The sequence below is a fragment of the Neofelis nebulosa genome, chromosome 10 (genome assembly GCF_028018385.1).
Source record: "Neofelis nebulosa isolate mNeoNeb1 chromosome 10, mNeoNeb1.pri, whole genome shotgun sequence".
Taxonomy (NCBI): Eukaryota; Metazoa; Chordata; class Mammalia; order Carnivora; family Felidae; genus Neofelis; species Neofelis nebulosa.
The window spans coordinates 103,403,361-103,419,814 of record NC_080791.1 but is presented as its reverse complement, the minus strand read 5'-3'; the positions used below and the strand labels follow the sequence as shown (position 1 = coordinate 103,419,814).

At 43.5% G+C, this 16,454-nt stretch overlaps 1 protein-coding gene across 2 annotated transcripts in view; it reads left to right on the top strand.

The window, feature by feature from the left end:
* The window catches only part of LPXN (leupaxin), a 41,196-nt gene that overhangs the window by 19,659 nt on the left and 5,083 nt on the right, over positions 1-16,454 (top strand). For both annotated transcript variants that reach the window (XM_058689077.1, XM_058689076.1), the window contains exons 4-7: positions 2,375-2,474; positions 6,163-6,330; positions 7,253-7,426; positions 7,509-7,590. In XM_058689077.1, the coding sequence (XP_058545060.1) occupies positions 2,375-2,474; positions 6,163-6,330; positions 7,253-7,426; positions 7,509-7,590 (524 nt within the window). The remainder of the gene's footprint in view (positions 1-2,374; positions 2,475-6,162; positions 6,331-7,252; positions 7,427-7,508; positions 7,591-16,454) is intronic.

Here is a 16,454-nt window from a genome sequence, read left to right as displayed (position 1 = left end):
GCTCTGTGCTGACAGCTTAGAGCCTGGAGCCTGCTTCGGATTCTGAGTCTCTCTCTGTCCCTCCCCTGCTCGTGTTCTTTCTCTCTCTTTCTCTCTCAAAAATAAATAAACATTAAAAAAATTTTTTTAATAAAAAATAAAATAGGAATGAGAAGGCTTTGCCTTTTTCTTTCCAATATATAAGTCTCTTATTTTTACTTTTGAATGCATTTAGTAATGCAATCTGGAATAATATTGCAGACCAGCAGTGATAGTAGGATTCTTGTCCTCCTCTTCTCTTAATTAGAAATGTGTTTAGTATTTGACCATTAAATATGAGGTTCACTGTAGATTTCTTATATTTTATCAGGTTATAAAACTTCTTTTCCTCCATCTTCAACAACAGGAATGGTGGTGGATTGTGTAGTTCAGCACCTATCAATATGTTTATAAAGCTTTTTCTATTTTTTAGTATAATGAATTACATTAATCCTTTTTCTAATGTTGAACCATGCTTAAAAGACTGGCATAACACTATCTAGCCAGGATGTTTTTAAAACATATTTCTGCTGTCTTTATTAAGCTGCCCCCACCACCCCATCCCACATACACACATTACACGCACACTGTTCTCTCTTTGTCTGGTTCTAGTATTGCATTTCTGTGATATTTATAGACCTTATTTGGTGATTTTCCATATTTTTCTGTGAACTTGGAAATTTACACAGTGCTCCAAAAAACCCAGTTTTTGTTTGTTTTCTTTTTCAGTAATTCATGCTTTTACTCCTTCTGTTTAGTTATTTTAGTTTTGGTGGGTTTCTTTTTTTTTTTTTTTTCTTTTTTTTGAGATTCTTGAGTTGGGTGTTTTGTTTATTGGTTTCTAGTCTTTCTTATTTTTCAATATCGCACTTCAGTCCATTATATCTTTTTCTTTTTATTTCTTAAAAAAATTTTTTTTAACATTTATTTATTTTTGAGAGACAGAAAGAGACAGAGCACAAAAGAGAGAGAGAGAGAGAGACGCAGAATCTGAAGCGGGCTCCAGGCTCCGAGCTGCCAGCACAGAGCCCGACAACCGAGCTCGAACCCACGAACCGTGAGATCACGACCTGAGCTGCAGTCGGACGCCCAACCGACTGAGCCACCCAGGCACCCCTCCTTTTATTTTTTACTTTTAATTATTTTAAATTTTATTGTAGAGAGAGAGAGAGAGTGCACGATTGAGGGAAGGGGCAGAGAGAGGGAGATAGAATCCCAAGCAGGCTTCACACTCAGCACAGAGCACACATGGGGCGCAATCCCACAACCCTGGGATCGTGACCTGAACGGAAATCAAAAGTTGGAAGCTCAGCCAACCGAGGCACCCAGGTGCCCCTATATTTTTTCCTTTTAATAACATATGGCTTTTGACTCTGAAGGGTGTTTGTGTGTGTGTGTACGTGCTTCCGTTGCGATTTCTAGATAGGTTGAAAATTCAGTTTATTTTCTTTATTCATCAGAAGAATTGTTGGAAGTGTTTTATTTTTTTCTTAGGTGGGTAGATTTCTTATGATTAATCTGTACTTTTATTAAAGCAATAGAAGAATATGGTCTGTATTATTTACTTCTTAGAATTTATTGAACCTTATTCTGTGTTCTTGTACACAGTTAATTTTACTAACAACTCGGTAAGTATTTGAATAGACTGTATTCAGTTTCGTGGGTCCAAATTGTATTCATCAATAATTTACTCCCAATTATATGGATGTGAAACCAATATTATGTACATTGTCTAAACTCGATCAGTGATCTTTTTTCTGTAAAAGGCAGACAGTAAATATTTTAGGCTTTGTGGACCACAAGGTCTCTGTTGGAACTATCCAACTGTGTAAGAAAGCAGCAGTCAACAGTGTGCAAATGAACAGTCATGGCCAAATTTGGCCCTTGGACCTTAGTTTGCTGATGCTTGCTCTTTATTCTTATTTAGTGTTTGTCTTTCGCCTGACAGTAAGTGAGAGAAGGTGTAATAATTTATAATTTAAAAAAGAATGCTATGATAATAAAAAATATATATTGGGCCATTATCTTCAAGCCATTTTTAGAAGCTGCTTTGCACCTGACTGTTGGGGGAAAACGTCCTGCCAGCTACATGTCCAGAGCATCTCTTCATGGACTTGAGAACAATGGTCAGCTTTTGAGATGACCAGAAGAGGACACGGAGACAAAAATGCAGGGAGACCGTGTTGAGATTTTTAGCCCACTACCTACTTTTTAAATACTCTCTCTAGTTTTACTCACACTGAAGGGGTTAGTAATTAAAATTGCATTTTCTGGTATTTTATGTGTGGCTTAACATTTATCTGAGTGTTGATGTGTTAGGATTTGTTTTTTTTTTTTTTTTTTTCTCTCCCTACAGTGAGGTCCAAGAGCCAAACAAAGCCCAGCTGCCTCCTAAAACCTCAGCAGCTGCCCAGCTGGATGAGCTTATGGCCCATCTGTGTGACATGCAGACCCAGGTGAGCATAGTTCCTGGGTGCATCTCTGTGGACCTCAGCTCTGCATCCCCCTTCGGAACTCTCAGCTGTCATTCATTTTCCCAGACTAAATTTAATTCAACCGTGAATTTAACTTTGTGGGATGTATTAGCTGGGCACAAAAGATAATATAATACGGGCTCTGATCTCAAGGAGTGTGGAATGTGCTTGGTAAAGGGAAGCATAAGCCTGTGCAACATTTATAGAATAAAACACAGATGGGTTATCAAAATATACACAACAAATGTTAGGAAGGTAGAGAGGTCAAGGAGATTTTATCAGAGGTGGGGATGGGGTGTGGGATGGACTCTGAAGAATGGAAACAGTTTGGACACAGATGAGAGAGGAGGCCCTTCCAGTTGGGCATGAGCCTATGAGGGCGCAGGCATCTGAGGCTGGATGGAATGCGACAGGACCTTCAGAGACCCGCCTGAGTGGGACCGCGGAGGGCAAGCTGCGGCAGAGCCAGGGAGATCAGAGTGTGGCTTTGAAAGTAGGGAGGAGGAGGAGTCCTGAGCCCCATACTCTGATAAAATCTGCCACCTCCTTCTGGCCTGTAGAGAGTGAGTGGTGAGCTCATGTGGCCTGGCAGGGGATGGAAATCAGAGAAGTGGACTTTAAGAATTTACTAAGGGAAGGGGCACCGGGTGGCTCAGTTGGTTAAGTGTCAGACCTCATCTCAGGTCATGATCTTGCAGTTTGTGAGTCTGAGGCCTGCAGTCGGGCTCTGTGCTGACAGCTCAGAGCCCAGAGCCTGCTTCGGATTCTGTCTCCCTCTCTCTCTCTCTGCCCCTCCCCTGTTCATACTCTGTCTCTCTTTCTCAAAAGTAAATAAACATTAAAAAAAAAATAAGAATTTATTAAAGGAAATATCTAGAATTCTTTCTTTCTTTTTATTCTTATTTATTTTTGAAAGAGAGAGAGAGTGAGCGAGCATGAGCGGGAGGGAGGGGCAGAGAGAGAGGAGACAGAATCCCAAGAAGGCTCCATGCTGTCAGCACAGAGCCCAACATGGAGCTCGAACTCCTGAACTGAGAGATCATGACCTGAGCCAAAATCAAGGAGTTGGACGCTTAACCAACTGAGCCATCCAGACACCCCTCATCTAGAATTCTTAAGGTAGAGAATCCAGCCACTCTAAATTGGTTGGAAGCTTCGATATGCCCACATGAAGTGACTAAGACAAGGCAGTATATAAAAAGGTGTGTGACTGGGGAGGTCAGGAACCTTATCTTTGTGGCTCACCTTTGGACTCCCAATGCCCGCACAGTTCCTGACACATTACAGGAACAGATGAATAAACATCAGAAACAAATTTTCTTCCATGCCTGGGTACATTCAAAACTGGGTACATTCCTCAGTGCATTGTACCGCTGTAAGTACTAGGACAAAAAAAAAAAAAAAAAAAAAAAAATCTACACTAGGAGTTTTAATTATGTTGTGTTTTCTAATTGATTTAGCATGTGTCATGGTTTATTTACGTTTAAAAAATATCTGCTCAACTGGGTGTTGTATGGAAACCAATTTGACAATAAATTTAATATTAAAAAAATAAAATAAAAGATATCTGCTCATTTCTTGAATGGGCCATACATTCACGTTGTACAAAAATCAAAGTTGGAAAAGTTTGCAGTGAGCTATTTCCCTCTCAGCCATGTCCCCAGCCATCCAGTTCTGCCCGTTTCTTACATACTCATTCCGAAGTGTTCTGGAATATATAAGCCAAGTAGACGTGGGTGTGGATAGATATATATGCATGGATATGTATATACATATACAATTGTGTTTTTTTTTTTTTAAATTTTTTTTTTCAAACGTTTTTTATTTATTTTTGGGACAGAGAGAGACAGAGCATGAACGGGGGAGGGGCAGAGAGAGAGGGAGACACAGAATCGGAAACAGGCTCCAGGCTCTGAGCCATCGGCCCAGAGCCTGACACGGGGCTCGAACTCACGGACCGCGAGATCGTGACCTGGCTGAAGTCGGACGCTTAACCGACTGCGCCACCCAGGCGCCCCTACAATTGTGTTTTTTTTTACCTACTTAATAGGGATGGCCCTTTTGGGCCTTCTAGACATTAACCTTTTGAACACTAATCTCTTCAACATTAAGTAACATTCTATAATAGAGGAGGGAGGAAATCTGTCAGATGATAAGTTTCTTGAAGGGAAATGAGCATTTTGGATTAGTGAGATAATGTGAAGTTATTCCTGGCAGTAAAAATAGGATATGAAGGCAGACAGTAACAGATCGTATATATTCAGGAGACTGCAGGGAGCCTGGCTGGCCTTAGACAATGGAGGCTTTTAGTGACTAATGAAAGATGAGATTGGAAAGGTAAAGTGAGGGCAGCGGATGGGAGGCTTTGAAGGTCTGTCTAGTGCATGCAAATCTGATGCCATGGAGGCCGTAGGGAGAGCACCTGTTTCCTGATCAGGAAGTATTAGGTAGATGGTAGTAGTAGCTCGGTCGGAAAGGAGTAGAGAGAGACAGAATCAGGACACGGAGTGATGAAGGACGAGCTGGGCATCTTTTTTGTAATGTGAGGCTTTTCCTTTGAATGGATTATAATAACTACCTTGGGGTTTTGCTTAAATAAATCCAATCCATCAGCAAGTCTCATATGACAGCTTCTCACCACCTTCTCCCCTAACACGGGACCAAGTCGTTCTTTCTGGTTTGAACTGTTAACAATAATCTCCTTCCTAGCTGGTGCCTTTCCACTCTTGCTTGTCTACACTTAATCCCTCACTCAGCTACCATGGGGATCCTGTAGATCAGATTCTTTCACTCTCATGCTTGAACTCCTCCAGAGGCTCCATAACCCTTGGGATAAAACCTGAGTTTACCATGAGGGCCCAACGTGATCTTTGCCTCTCTGTCCATCGTCTTCTGCTGCCACACTTACTCTTACTCCCTCTACTCCAGCTCCCCTGACCTTCCGACTTTTCCCCTAACTTTTCTCCTCCTCTGGGCCTTCCTTCCTTTTGGAATGCGTTTCCCATGAATAGCAATATTTCTGGGCCCTTCCGTACATCATGAAATATCTGTGCAAATGTCACCTTCCTTAGACAGTCTTCTCTGATCACCTTCATCTAAATCAATTCTCTCTCACCGTCCCACCCTCTGTTGCTTCTGTGTCGGTGTAGAATTTATGTCTTATCCCTACCTGATGTTACATCATATACTTATTTCGTTGTTTATCGTCTATCACCTAGAGAATATAAACTCCACGTGGGCAGAATCTAGGTCACCTTGGACATTGCTCTATGCCAAGAGCCTGGGGCTGTGACCAGCACAAACTAGGTGCTCAAAAAACATTGCAGAATAAATGGGTAAAAAGAAGATACGATTAATTGTTGACCTATGGTCATTGTAGGAGTGAGGAAAAGTGTCATCTTCGTACACTTGATTTCCCACGGTCAGAAAAGATTTACAAATGAAGGATGATTACTCCTATTTCATCTGGCCTGAGGAGTTTAGGATAAAAGGGAGATGAAAGCATTTTTATTGGTGTTACAATGTTGACTCTTCCAGTGCCTTGGAGGGAGGTTAGGTACAGAAGAAAGGATCCGTCAGTAGAGGTGAGCTTACAGGTCATGAAGAAGATGCCAAGGAAGGGAAATGTACATGACACTGATTGTTTTCGTGGTTCTCTCCCGGGTGCCAGGTTGCAGCGAAAGCAGATGCCAGCAAGAAGCACTTAGCAAACAAGCAGGATCAGAAAGCCTCCCTGGACTCAATGCTGGGGGGGTTGGAGCAGGACCTGCAGGACCTTGGAATTGCCACAGTGCCCAAGGGCCACTGTGCTTCCTGTCAGAAGCCGATTGCTGGCAAGGTGGGATGGGCCAAGAAGTTGGTCCTACAGCCATCTGTCTGTGTGTATGTCTGTGTCTGCCTCACCAAAGATTGCTCTATGGCCTTCTATTCTACGACATTTTAGTAATAGTTAATAACTACCCATCCCTTACAGTGCTCCAGACACTGAGTTAAGCACTTTGCAAGTATTTCCTCATTTACCGGTCACATCAGCCCTTCAAGGGACACTCTATATAATTGTTCCTTTGGAAAGATGAGGGAAACAAGGGCTCTGGGATGTTAACTGGCATGTATGTCCAAGGTCTAGAGACAGGAGGAGGTAAGATTTGAAGCCCAGGAGAGCCTCACTGCCGCGTGTGACTCTGAACCACTTTTCTGTCCTGCCTGTCCTGGGAGGGAGTCTCCCCCTGCTCCCTCTGTGCCAACTTCCCGCTCAAGTTGATTGATTATGATTTCCGCTGACTCAGCTCCAAATCGTGGCCGCAGCCTCCTGCTGTGTCATCCTTCACCAAAACCTACAGCAAAGGGCTTTGGTGTGGGGTGTGAGATGAGGTGTTCAGACCAGAGGAACAAAAACCCTCATCTGGCCTTTTCCTCTTCCAGGGATCCCTTCCAGGCCACGGTAGTCATCCCTGTCTGTCACTGCTGTGCTCGATTTTGGTTCCCCCACCCTCCGGAGCTGTGTAGCGGCAACCAACAGCTAACAGACTTTTATCAGCAAGATTGGTCAGGAAACTGGGCACCCCTCTGGCTCTCCATAATGCAGGGGCAACAGACCCCGTAGGTGGGACCTGGGTCTAGGCCTCCGTGTTGCGTAACCCCAGGGGGGCGCCGTTTACACGAAGTACCGTGCGCCAAGTGCTGTTCAGAGCTGTGCAACCTGTAGGCCCTAGGTCACCCGGCTGCAGTCTCACGGTGGCCCAACTTCATTTCCTCCCCAGGCGATCCACGCTCTGGGGCAAGCGTGGCACCCGGAGCACTTCGTCTGCGCTCACTGCAAAGAGGAGATTGGCTGCAGCCCCTTCTTCGAGCGCAGTGGCTTGGCCTACTGCCCCAAGGACTACCACCACCTTTTCTCCCCGCGCTGTGCTTACTGCGCTGCTCCCATCCTGGACGTGAGTCATCCTCCTTCTCCTGCCGGGGCTCGTGGGTGATAGAGCTGCAGCCCTCTGACGTCTCTGTGTGTTCCTTTTCCAGAAAGTGCTGACGGCAATGAACCAGACCTGGCATCCGGAGCACTTCTTCTGCTCGCACTGCGGAGAGGTGTTCGGGGCGGAAGGTATCGCTCTTCCTTGGTCGGTTGTGGTCGTCGTGGTTCCGGCCGCTGGCAGCAAGCGCCTGGTTTCAGTACTCTATGCCGTCCTTCCCCGCCTTTTCCCAGCATTTAAAAATTTTGTTCGAATTGGTTAAAAAAAATTTTTTTAATGTTTGTTTATTTTGGAGAGAGACACAGAGTGTGAGCAGGGGAGGGGCAGAGAGAGAGAGAGAGAGAGAGACACTGAATCGGAAGCAGGCTCCAGGTTCTGAGCTGTCAGCACAGAGCCCCAGGCGGGGCTCGAACTCAGCCTGAGATCCTGACAGGAGCTGAAGTGGGGCGCTTAACAGACTGAGCCACCCAGGCGCCACTAAACTGTTTTTTTAAATCAAAGAAATACTAATGCAAAACCTCAAATATCGGAGCGCCTGCGTGGCTTAGTTAAGTATCTGACTTCAGCTTAGGTCATGATCTCATGGTTGGTGAGTTCCAGTCCCACACATCAGGTGAGCTCGAGCGCCCCTTTGGGTGAGCCCCGCTTCTCTCTCTCTCTTTCTCTCTAGCTCTCTCTCCACCCCCTGCCTCTGCCCATCCTGGGATTTTCTCTGCCCCTTGCTCACCTGCGCCCCACACCCCCCTCGAAAAAAAAAAAAAAAGCTCAAATATTACATTAAGGGTAATACTGAAAAAGATCAATCCCTTGCTTTTCCTTTCTCCACCCCCAGATCCAGTTATCGTCTCCAAATGTTTTCAGCTTTTTTCTTCTGTTATGTACTTGTGTATTTTAAGGAATATACTTATATTACCATACATTGATTTTTTCCCCCTTAATTTTAACCATTACATATTAAGTTTCTACAGGGGAGGATGAGAATTTACTATCCCACCTTACCCTCAACACACTTCCCCTCCCCCATTCTCTCAATGTAAAATCAGGTCATAATTACAGGTCAGACCAGTATTCAGTGTGCACATATTGACAACCATGGAAATACTGTTCATTGTTAAGCCTTGTAGCAAACTGTGGTTAGAGCAGAGCACAGATTTTAAAACTGTTGTTTTTATATTATAATGTTTATTTTTGAGAGAGAGAGAGAGCACTCGCGGGCACAGAGGAGGGGCGGAGAGAGGAGACACAGAATCCGAAAAAGGCTCCAGGATCTGAGCTGTCGGTGCGGAGCTCGTCGTGGGGCTCGAACTCACAAACTGAGATCATCCCTGAGCTGAAGTCAGCTGCTTAACCCACTGAGCCACCCAGGTGCCATGGAGCAGAGCACAGATTTTAGTGTCAGACTGCCCAAGTTCGAATCTGGGCTGCGGCATTTATTAGCTATATGATATCATTCAAGTCATTTAACACTCTGTATCTCGTTTTCTTCATCATGGGCCCAGTACTAATTACCTCACAGGGTAATTATGAGGACTTTGAGGTGCAATGGCAGTTTTGTGTTTAGAACAGTGCCCAGCACTTGGAGACACAGTAAAAATTAGTTTTACTATCACGGTATCCTTTTCATATAAATTAATTTTCTCCCTGAAGTTAATATTTAGATTTCTTTTTCACTGGCTCAATTTTCATTGCACCTAGCTCTAATTTATCTGACAGAGTTGTGGAATCATTCTCAAAATGGTCAGCCACATCTGGTAGGCAGTCAGTTCCACTCATTTTGCTTTGGGGACGTCTGCCCTCCCACCGCAGCCTGAAATGCTTCCTCCTCAGGCCTGCTGTGAAGCACTTATTCTGGGTCATTGTCCTGGGAATTTCTTTTACTCCTTTACTACCTTTTTTGTTGGATCCTCTGTTTCCTGGATCCCCGGTCTTTTACTGCCTTTACGTTGGTGGAACAGCTCCTAGGAAAAGAGGAGTAAGAAGTAAAAGTCTTGAGACCTTGACTATCTGAAAATACTGTTATTCTGTGGTCTACCTTGAGTTGCCTGGACATAGAATTCTAGGTGAAAGGATTTCCCCCTCGAATTCTCAACACACGGCTTCCCTGTCTTCCAGCTTCCATGGTTGAGGTGTCTTTATTAAGCTTCTGTTCTTATCCCTGATACTCACTGTGTGATCTGTTTTTCTCTCTTTGCAAGTTTTCTTTTTCTCCTTTCTTCTGAATTATCTTGATTTTTTTTTCCCCCTGACTTCTTCTTTTTATGTTTGTTTTGAACTAGTATGACTCACACATGGAATCAGAAGGCTTCTTTCTTTTGTCTGTGTTTTTTTTTTTTCCCTGTCTTTTTAGAATTCACTCAGTAGGAAAACAATTCAACTGTCCCCTAAATAAAAATTTGGGCAGTCCCATGTCATTTCCAGTGACTCTTAATGAACAGTTATTTTTTTTTTTTAAGTTTATTTATTGGGGCACCTTGGTGGCTCAGTCGGTTAAGCATCCAGCTTCGGCTCAGGTCATGGTCTCACAGTTCGGGAGTTTGAGCCCCACATCGGGCTCTCTGTTGCCAGCGCAAAGCTTGCTTTGGATCCTCTGTCTCCCTCTCTCTCTGCCCCTTCCCCAGCCATTCTCTCTCTCTTTCAAAAATAGGTAAACATTAGAAAAATAACATTTATTTATTTATTTATTTATTTATTTATTTATTTAGAGAGCACATGTGTGCATAAACAGGGGAGGGAGAGAATCCTAAGCAGGCTCTGCACTGTTAGAGTGGAGCCCAATGTGGGGCTCAAACTCCTGAACTGTGAGCCCAAATCAAGAATTGGAGGCTTAACCTACTAAGCCACCCAGGCACTCCCTTAATAAACAGTTATAAATAGAAAATCAGTTTAAAACACAAAACACCTGGGGTGCCTGGGTGGCTCGGTCAGTCAAGTGTGGGACTTTGGCTCAGGTCATAATTTCATGGTTCTTAGGTTTGAGCCCCATGTCGGGCTCTCTGCTGTTAGCACAGAGCCTGCTTTGGGATCCTCTGTCCCCCTCTCTGCTCCTTTCCCACTTGCACTCTCTCTCTCTCTCTCTTTCTCAAAAGTAAACAAACTTTTAAAAAATTAGAAAAAAAAAAAACCCCGTAAAACATACAACTAAGTCCTCGGGTAATTCCATCTGTGTAATAGCTAAAGCATCCAACTTTAAGTGAACACTACTGTCCCCTGGTTGGCTCTTTAAGCTGTGGGAGACCAGGGAAGGGGGTTCTAGCCCTTCCTCTGTCCTTTCCTACCTTTAGCATCCACCCCCTCACCCCTGTTGCTGATATCTGACCCCTCCATGGTTTAAACAGTGGAGGAGGAAGATAAGCCTGGAGGAAAGTACTAACTTTCCTAGTACTGCCATAAATTTGCATCATGCTCTCTGGATCTGGCATATGTTTAACTTTCTTTTTTTTTTTCTTTTTTCTTTTTTTCCCTTGGATGCTCTTGTGGATTCAGTACAGGTTCAATTTCAAACTCTTGATTACCCTTCGCTTATCTTAGCTAGCTGTTTTCTGCTTGGTACATTTCTTGAAGGACTCATTCCGCACAGATTATTTTTGTAGGGTTTTCATTGTTCCCTCCTGGTGATCTCTTAGAAGTGATTACAGTGGTTGCACATGTCTCTGTCACTCACACTTTCGTATACAGACCATGGGGGACGGGCATGTTTTTCTTACAGTCAGTGGGTTTGCAGTTAGTTATCAGCTGTGTCTCTGTATTCAGCCAGATTCACTCGTGGACATTTCCCAGGGGTGAGTTAAATACTGTCAACTGTATCCCATTGATGGCTGGGGACACATATCCAGCTCTCTGAGTGGCCCTATTGAAGTCTCTCTCTTGACTTGAGGTTACCTGGAAGCATACCTCATCCCTCTTGGTGGTGGTGGCGATGAAGCACCCATACAGTTTTTTTTCCAAAGAAGTCCCTCTCTCAGTTTTCCTTTCTCTTGACCTGTTTTAGATCCTCAGTGTGAGTGAGGAGTTCAAGAATTGTGTAAACAGCCCATGGCTCTCTACTTTGAGGGATGTCCTAAATGTCACTTTGAAATCTGACATCTATTACTGGGGCGCCTGGGTGGCTCAGTCAGTTAAGCATCCGACTTTGGCTCAGGTCGTAATCTCACAGTTTGTGGGTTCGAGCCAGGGTCGGGCTCTGTACTGAAGGCTCAGAGCCTGGAGCCTGCTTCAGATTCTGTCTGTCTGTGTGTTTGTCTCTCTCTCTCTCTCTGCCCCTCCCCCACTTGTGCTCTGTCTGTTAAAAAGAAAAAGAAATCTGACATCTGTTACATCGCTTGTGCCTTACATCTTGTTACACCGGTCTTTGTCAAATGCTGCTGATCTTTGGTTGTCCATTTCCTGTTTAAGAATGAGACACTAAAAGGTTAATTGGGAGCTCTGTGGTACAAGCAGAACTTGTTGGCTGGTGGACTCAGCTGTGTGATACTCAGGTAGCATGCTGTAGGCATTTTGCTGGGAAACCCCTGAATATTATTATTTTAGGCCTTTCAGGGCTTGACACACTCTGGTTTGATATTTCCAGAATTAATCACTGCATTTTGTGGCAGGGTGGGGGATCTGATCTAACAGCTCTTCAGACTTCCAGCCAATCTTGTTTCCAGACTTGAAAACTATCTTGTACATTCGATTTCTGAGCCCCTCTGATGCTGTGGAACCCCAGCTTGCATTGCCTTGGTACCCCCCCTTTGCAGAACCGCAGGCTTCATTTTCTTGTTTCCTGCCAAGCTAGTTGCCACTCTTATACCTACTTAAAGTTTTGCCAAATTGTATTGATATCTCCTCTGTGGCATCTCCTCTCCTTTTCTCTTATTCCTTATGGGTGTTTCTAATGTAAATCATTCTTTATCATGTTGGTGGTATTTCAAGAGAGAATGAAAATAGTCCCATGTATCCTGCCCTTCACTGACATAGAGACTCACGTAAATGTCAGGCATGTTATTATGTATATTCCTAACTGTGAATCATTTAACCCCCACTGCAGTCTTGTAAGAATATTTTTATCCTACACGTAATCTAATTATAAATGGAAACACTGAGCCCCGGGAGGGAAAGTAATTTTCTTAAAGTTATACAGTTAGAGTCAAAGAGATGGAATTGAAACTCAGGTCCCATTTCTGCAGGTTCCATGCTTCTTCTACATCATCACAACTGCCGCTTGACGTAGACTCGATTCTTCTTCTGCTGTTGGATATCTTCACTTTCTTGGCACCCACAAGGTTCACTTTATTTGACAATAGACCCAGATACAGTAGCACTGACACAATGCACTAGCAAAGTGCTTTGTAGTAATTTGCTTGTTCACTGAAGCTTGTTCAATGCTCTTCACAAATCATTAGGTATTTCGTTTCCAGATTGCACTTTAGTTAAGCAGGATTTTTTTTTTTAATTGAGATTTAATCTGAATCATATGAAAGTGTGTCGTGGTAAATTTGTATTGTACTGGTAGCCATAGAGGTATTAGAGTTAGTTGAGTAGAACAGTTAGCAAATGAGTGCTGCCCATGGATGATTATGATATGGATGGGACGCCTGGGTGGCTCAGTTGGTTGAGCATCTGACTTTGGCTCAGGTCATGATCCCACAGTTTGTGGATTTGAACCCCACATTGGGCTCCGTGATGACAGCTCGGAGCCTGGAGCCTGCTTTGGATTCTGTGTCTCCCTCTCTCTCTCTCTCTCTCTGCCCCTCCCCTGCTCATGCTCTATCTCCCTCTGTCTCAAAAATACATATAAACATTAAAAAAAAACCCTTAAGATTATGATATGGAGGTTGCCTGAGAGCAGAACAATAGAACACAGGCATATTTCAAGAAGAGACAGAAGTTAGATCCAAGAGAAAATTATCCTATCCATAGGATGACCAGAAAGCACCATGAGGGTAGCTAATAATCACTGTTTTTGACTCCCGCCCCCTCTTAACAGACGAGGTGGATTGGGCCATTTATGACCTTACATACTCACCAGACCACACTTAAAACATTTATTGATACACCTGACAAAAGAAGGCCATTTATTAATCAGATGCTCCTCCTAGCTTATATTTTTGTTTTTATCTTTTGCTTTCTGCAAATGGGTCTCCTGCCATATGGTTGGTCCGTTAATTAGGTGGCATCCGCCTCACCTTGAGTCACATAGTCATACAGAGTTTCTATAATGACAGCTTAACCACCGAGCCTTCCGGGAAATTAAATTCATCTGCATTTTTGTTTCAGTTCAGAAAGTTCCTCTTTAAGGCTCAACTTTCTAAGCTATCAGGCCTTAGCATCCCCCCGTGGGGACCAGGTCCTCAGTGCCTGTGTCTTTCTTTTTAAATTGTTCATTATCCAGGCCATGCAGGTGCTCCCTAATTTCCCCTGTGGTTAAGAGCCTCACCAGAGTATAGACACCTCTCTCTCTCTCTGTGACACTTTTAATTGTTAGTGTTTCTCATCTGTCCTCCAGAGGTAATTGGCCCCAGAGAGAGCCTCCAGGAAAGTGACTGCTGAAACTTTCTCAGTTTATTGGATCACTAAATGCGGGGGCATCACAGCAACTTTGGCTGATTGCTTTTGATTCCTCTCCTGAGACTCACCAGAGGCAGTTCCTTCCCTGCTGTGTCATTCTGGAGACCAGCTACCCTGCAAATGCCTAGATGAGGGTCATTCCTAGGTCAGTTGGCATGTCTTAACGATTTTCTCAAGTAACACCCATTTACAGGCAAGTTCAGTTTTATGTCGCTTGCTTTATGGAGCATCACTGCAAATTCTTGGGCCCCCACCCCAGATCTGCTGAACCAGAAACTTTGGCGGGGGGCTGGGGGGGTAGGGCCAAGCAAATCTGCATATTGACAAGCTCTCCAGGTGTTGGATGCATGCTGAAGTTTGACAAATACCATGCCACACAAAAGCAAGGATTGCGGGTGCTGGTTTGTTTTCCTTAAATGGTAGGCCTTCCTGCATGCTATTGTCCTTGATCAGACCTAGACATTCTTTGACAAAGTGGGGGGTGGGGGGGGAGTAAGCTCCTCTCTGTCTCAGGGCCTTAGAAGAACACAGAAAAGCTTATAAAATTATTAGTTTAGATTTTTAGATCTGTAGGCCTCAGAAGTCCATTCAATTTTCCGTACTTCAAAGATAGCATAGCTGAACAAAGCAAGGGATATCAAAAAGTGACCAGAGATAACAGGAAGACTGAAGTTGCACGATTTGGGTCCCAACCCCTGGCTCCTCCTACTGCCTTTTTGGATCTGGCTGCTAGTAATCAAAATGGGTTCCTAGCAACCGTGTTTCATGGGTGGGCCAATTTTCAATGCCCTTGCGTACTTTGCTCACCTGTTCTTTTGGCGGAAGTACAGGTAGAACCCTCATATTTACAAAGCTATTGGGTTATGATATTTGGGCTCAGCTGATACTATCCGTCCCCACACAGAGGTCAAGACTAGGGTGCAGCTAGGGGTGCGACACTGAAGTTAGGCTTTGAAGTTAGGCCTAGATTTGCACCTTAGGTCCTCTACTGGCTAGTTCGTTGTATGTAATTTCTCTGAGCTTCCCTTTTCTCACTTGTAAGATGGGAGGGTTGCTGCGAAGAATTTAATTTCAATTAGTACCGTAGGCAGAGCTTTCGGTTGGAACCAGGACAAAGCAGGTGCTGCATAAACAGGGTTGCCAACAGTCACCTTCGTTTTAGGCAGACTCTCCTGATAAATGGTAAGGAGAGCTCCTTTCAGAAAAGTCCACCTATTTATACATAATCTAGTTAGTCCTGGAGAGGCTCTAAATGACACATATTCTGGAGCTGATGGTGTCAATAGTGTAATATCGTTCACACGTCTGCTCATTCAATAAACATTTATTAAGCCACTGCCCTGTGTGTGTCAGGCACTGTTCTAGGTCCTAGGGATACAGTGACAAAAAACACGGTTCCTGCCCTCGCGGTGCAGGTGCTCTAGCGAGAGAGACAGACAATAATCAAACTAGCCAACTAATTAACTAACTAACTCTACTTATACGTCACTTATAACTTCACACATTAGGACAGAGAGTGATAGGGTGCTGTTTGAGATAGGGTACTTGGGTCAGTTGCTCTTTTAAGCAGGTCCCCCCCTCAGTTAAGTGAAGGCCCAAACCCTCTGGGAATCTTGGGGAGGTGATTTTCCAAGCAGAGGGAACATATTACTTAAATAGGTACTTGAAGATGAATTAGTTTGTTGTATTTTTCTTTTTTTAACGTAAAGACATAAAAAGACAGTGCAGAAATCTTCACTTATAACCGATTACCTTGTTAACCTCATGCAGCATAAAAACTAATATCTTTCTTCATTTGTTAATATTTATGCATACATAAGTTGTGTACCTAAAATTCCTTCTTTTTCACTTAAGCGTTTCCTCACATGGTTTCATACTTTCATAATAATAAATTTTAATAATATCAATTATTCCATTCAGGCTTTATGTAAACAAATTATAAAAGATTATGTGCTTAAAGATGTTTATTGAAGCTTTATTTGTAGTACCAAATATTGTAAACAACTATGTTCATAATAGTAGATTACCTCTTGTGTATTAGTAAGGCTGCTATGAATTTCTTTAAACATAACATTTTCTTCTTTTGAATATTTGTATGGATTAATTCCCAGGAGAAAGATATCTATATCTTTTTTTTTAATTCTTTTTTTTTTTTTTTTAATTTTTTTTTTTTCAACGTTTTTTATTTATTTTTGGGACAGAGAGAGACAGAGCATGAACGGGGGAGGGGCAGAGAGAGAGGGAGACACAGAATCCGAAACAGGCTCCAGGCTCCGAGCCATCAGCCCAGAGCCCGACGCGGGGCTCGAACTCACGGACCGCGAGATCGTGACCTGGCTGAAGTCGGACGCTTAACCGACTGCGCCACCCAGGCGCCCCTTTTTTTTTAATTCTTGACACGCATTACCAAATATTTACCCAAAAGAATACTAACATTTAACTTTCTCAC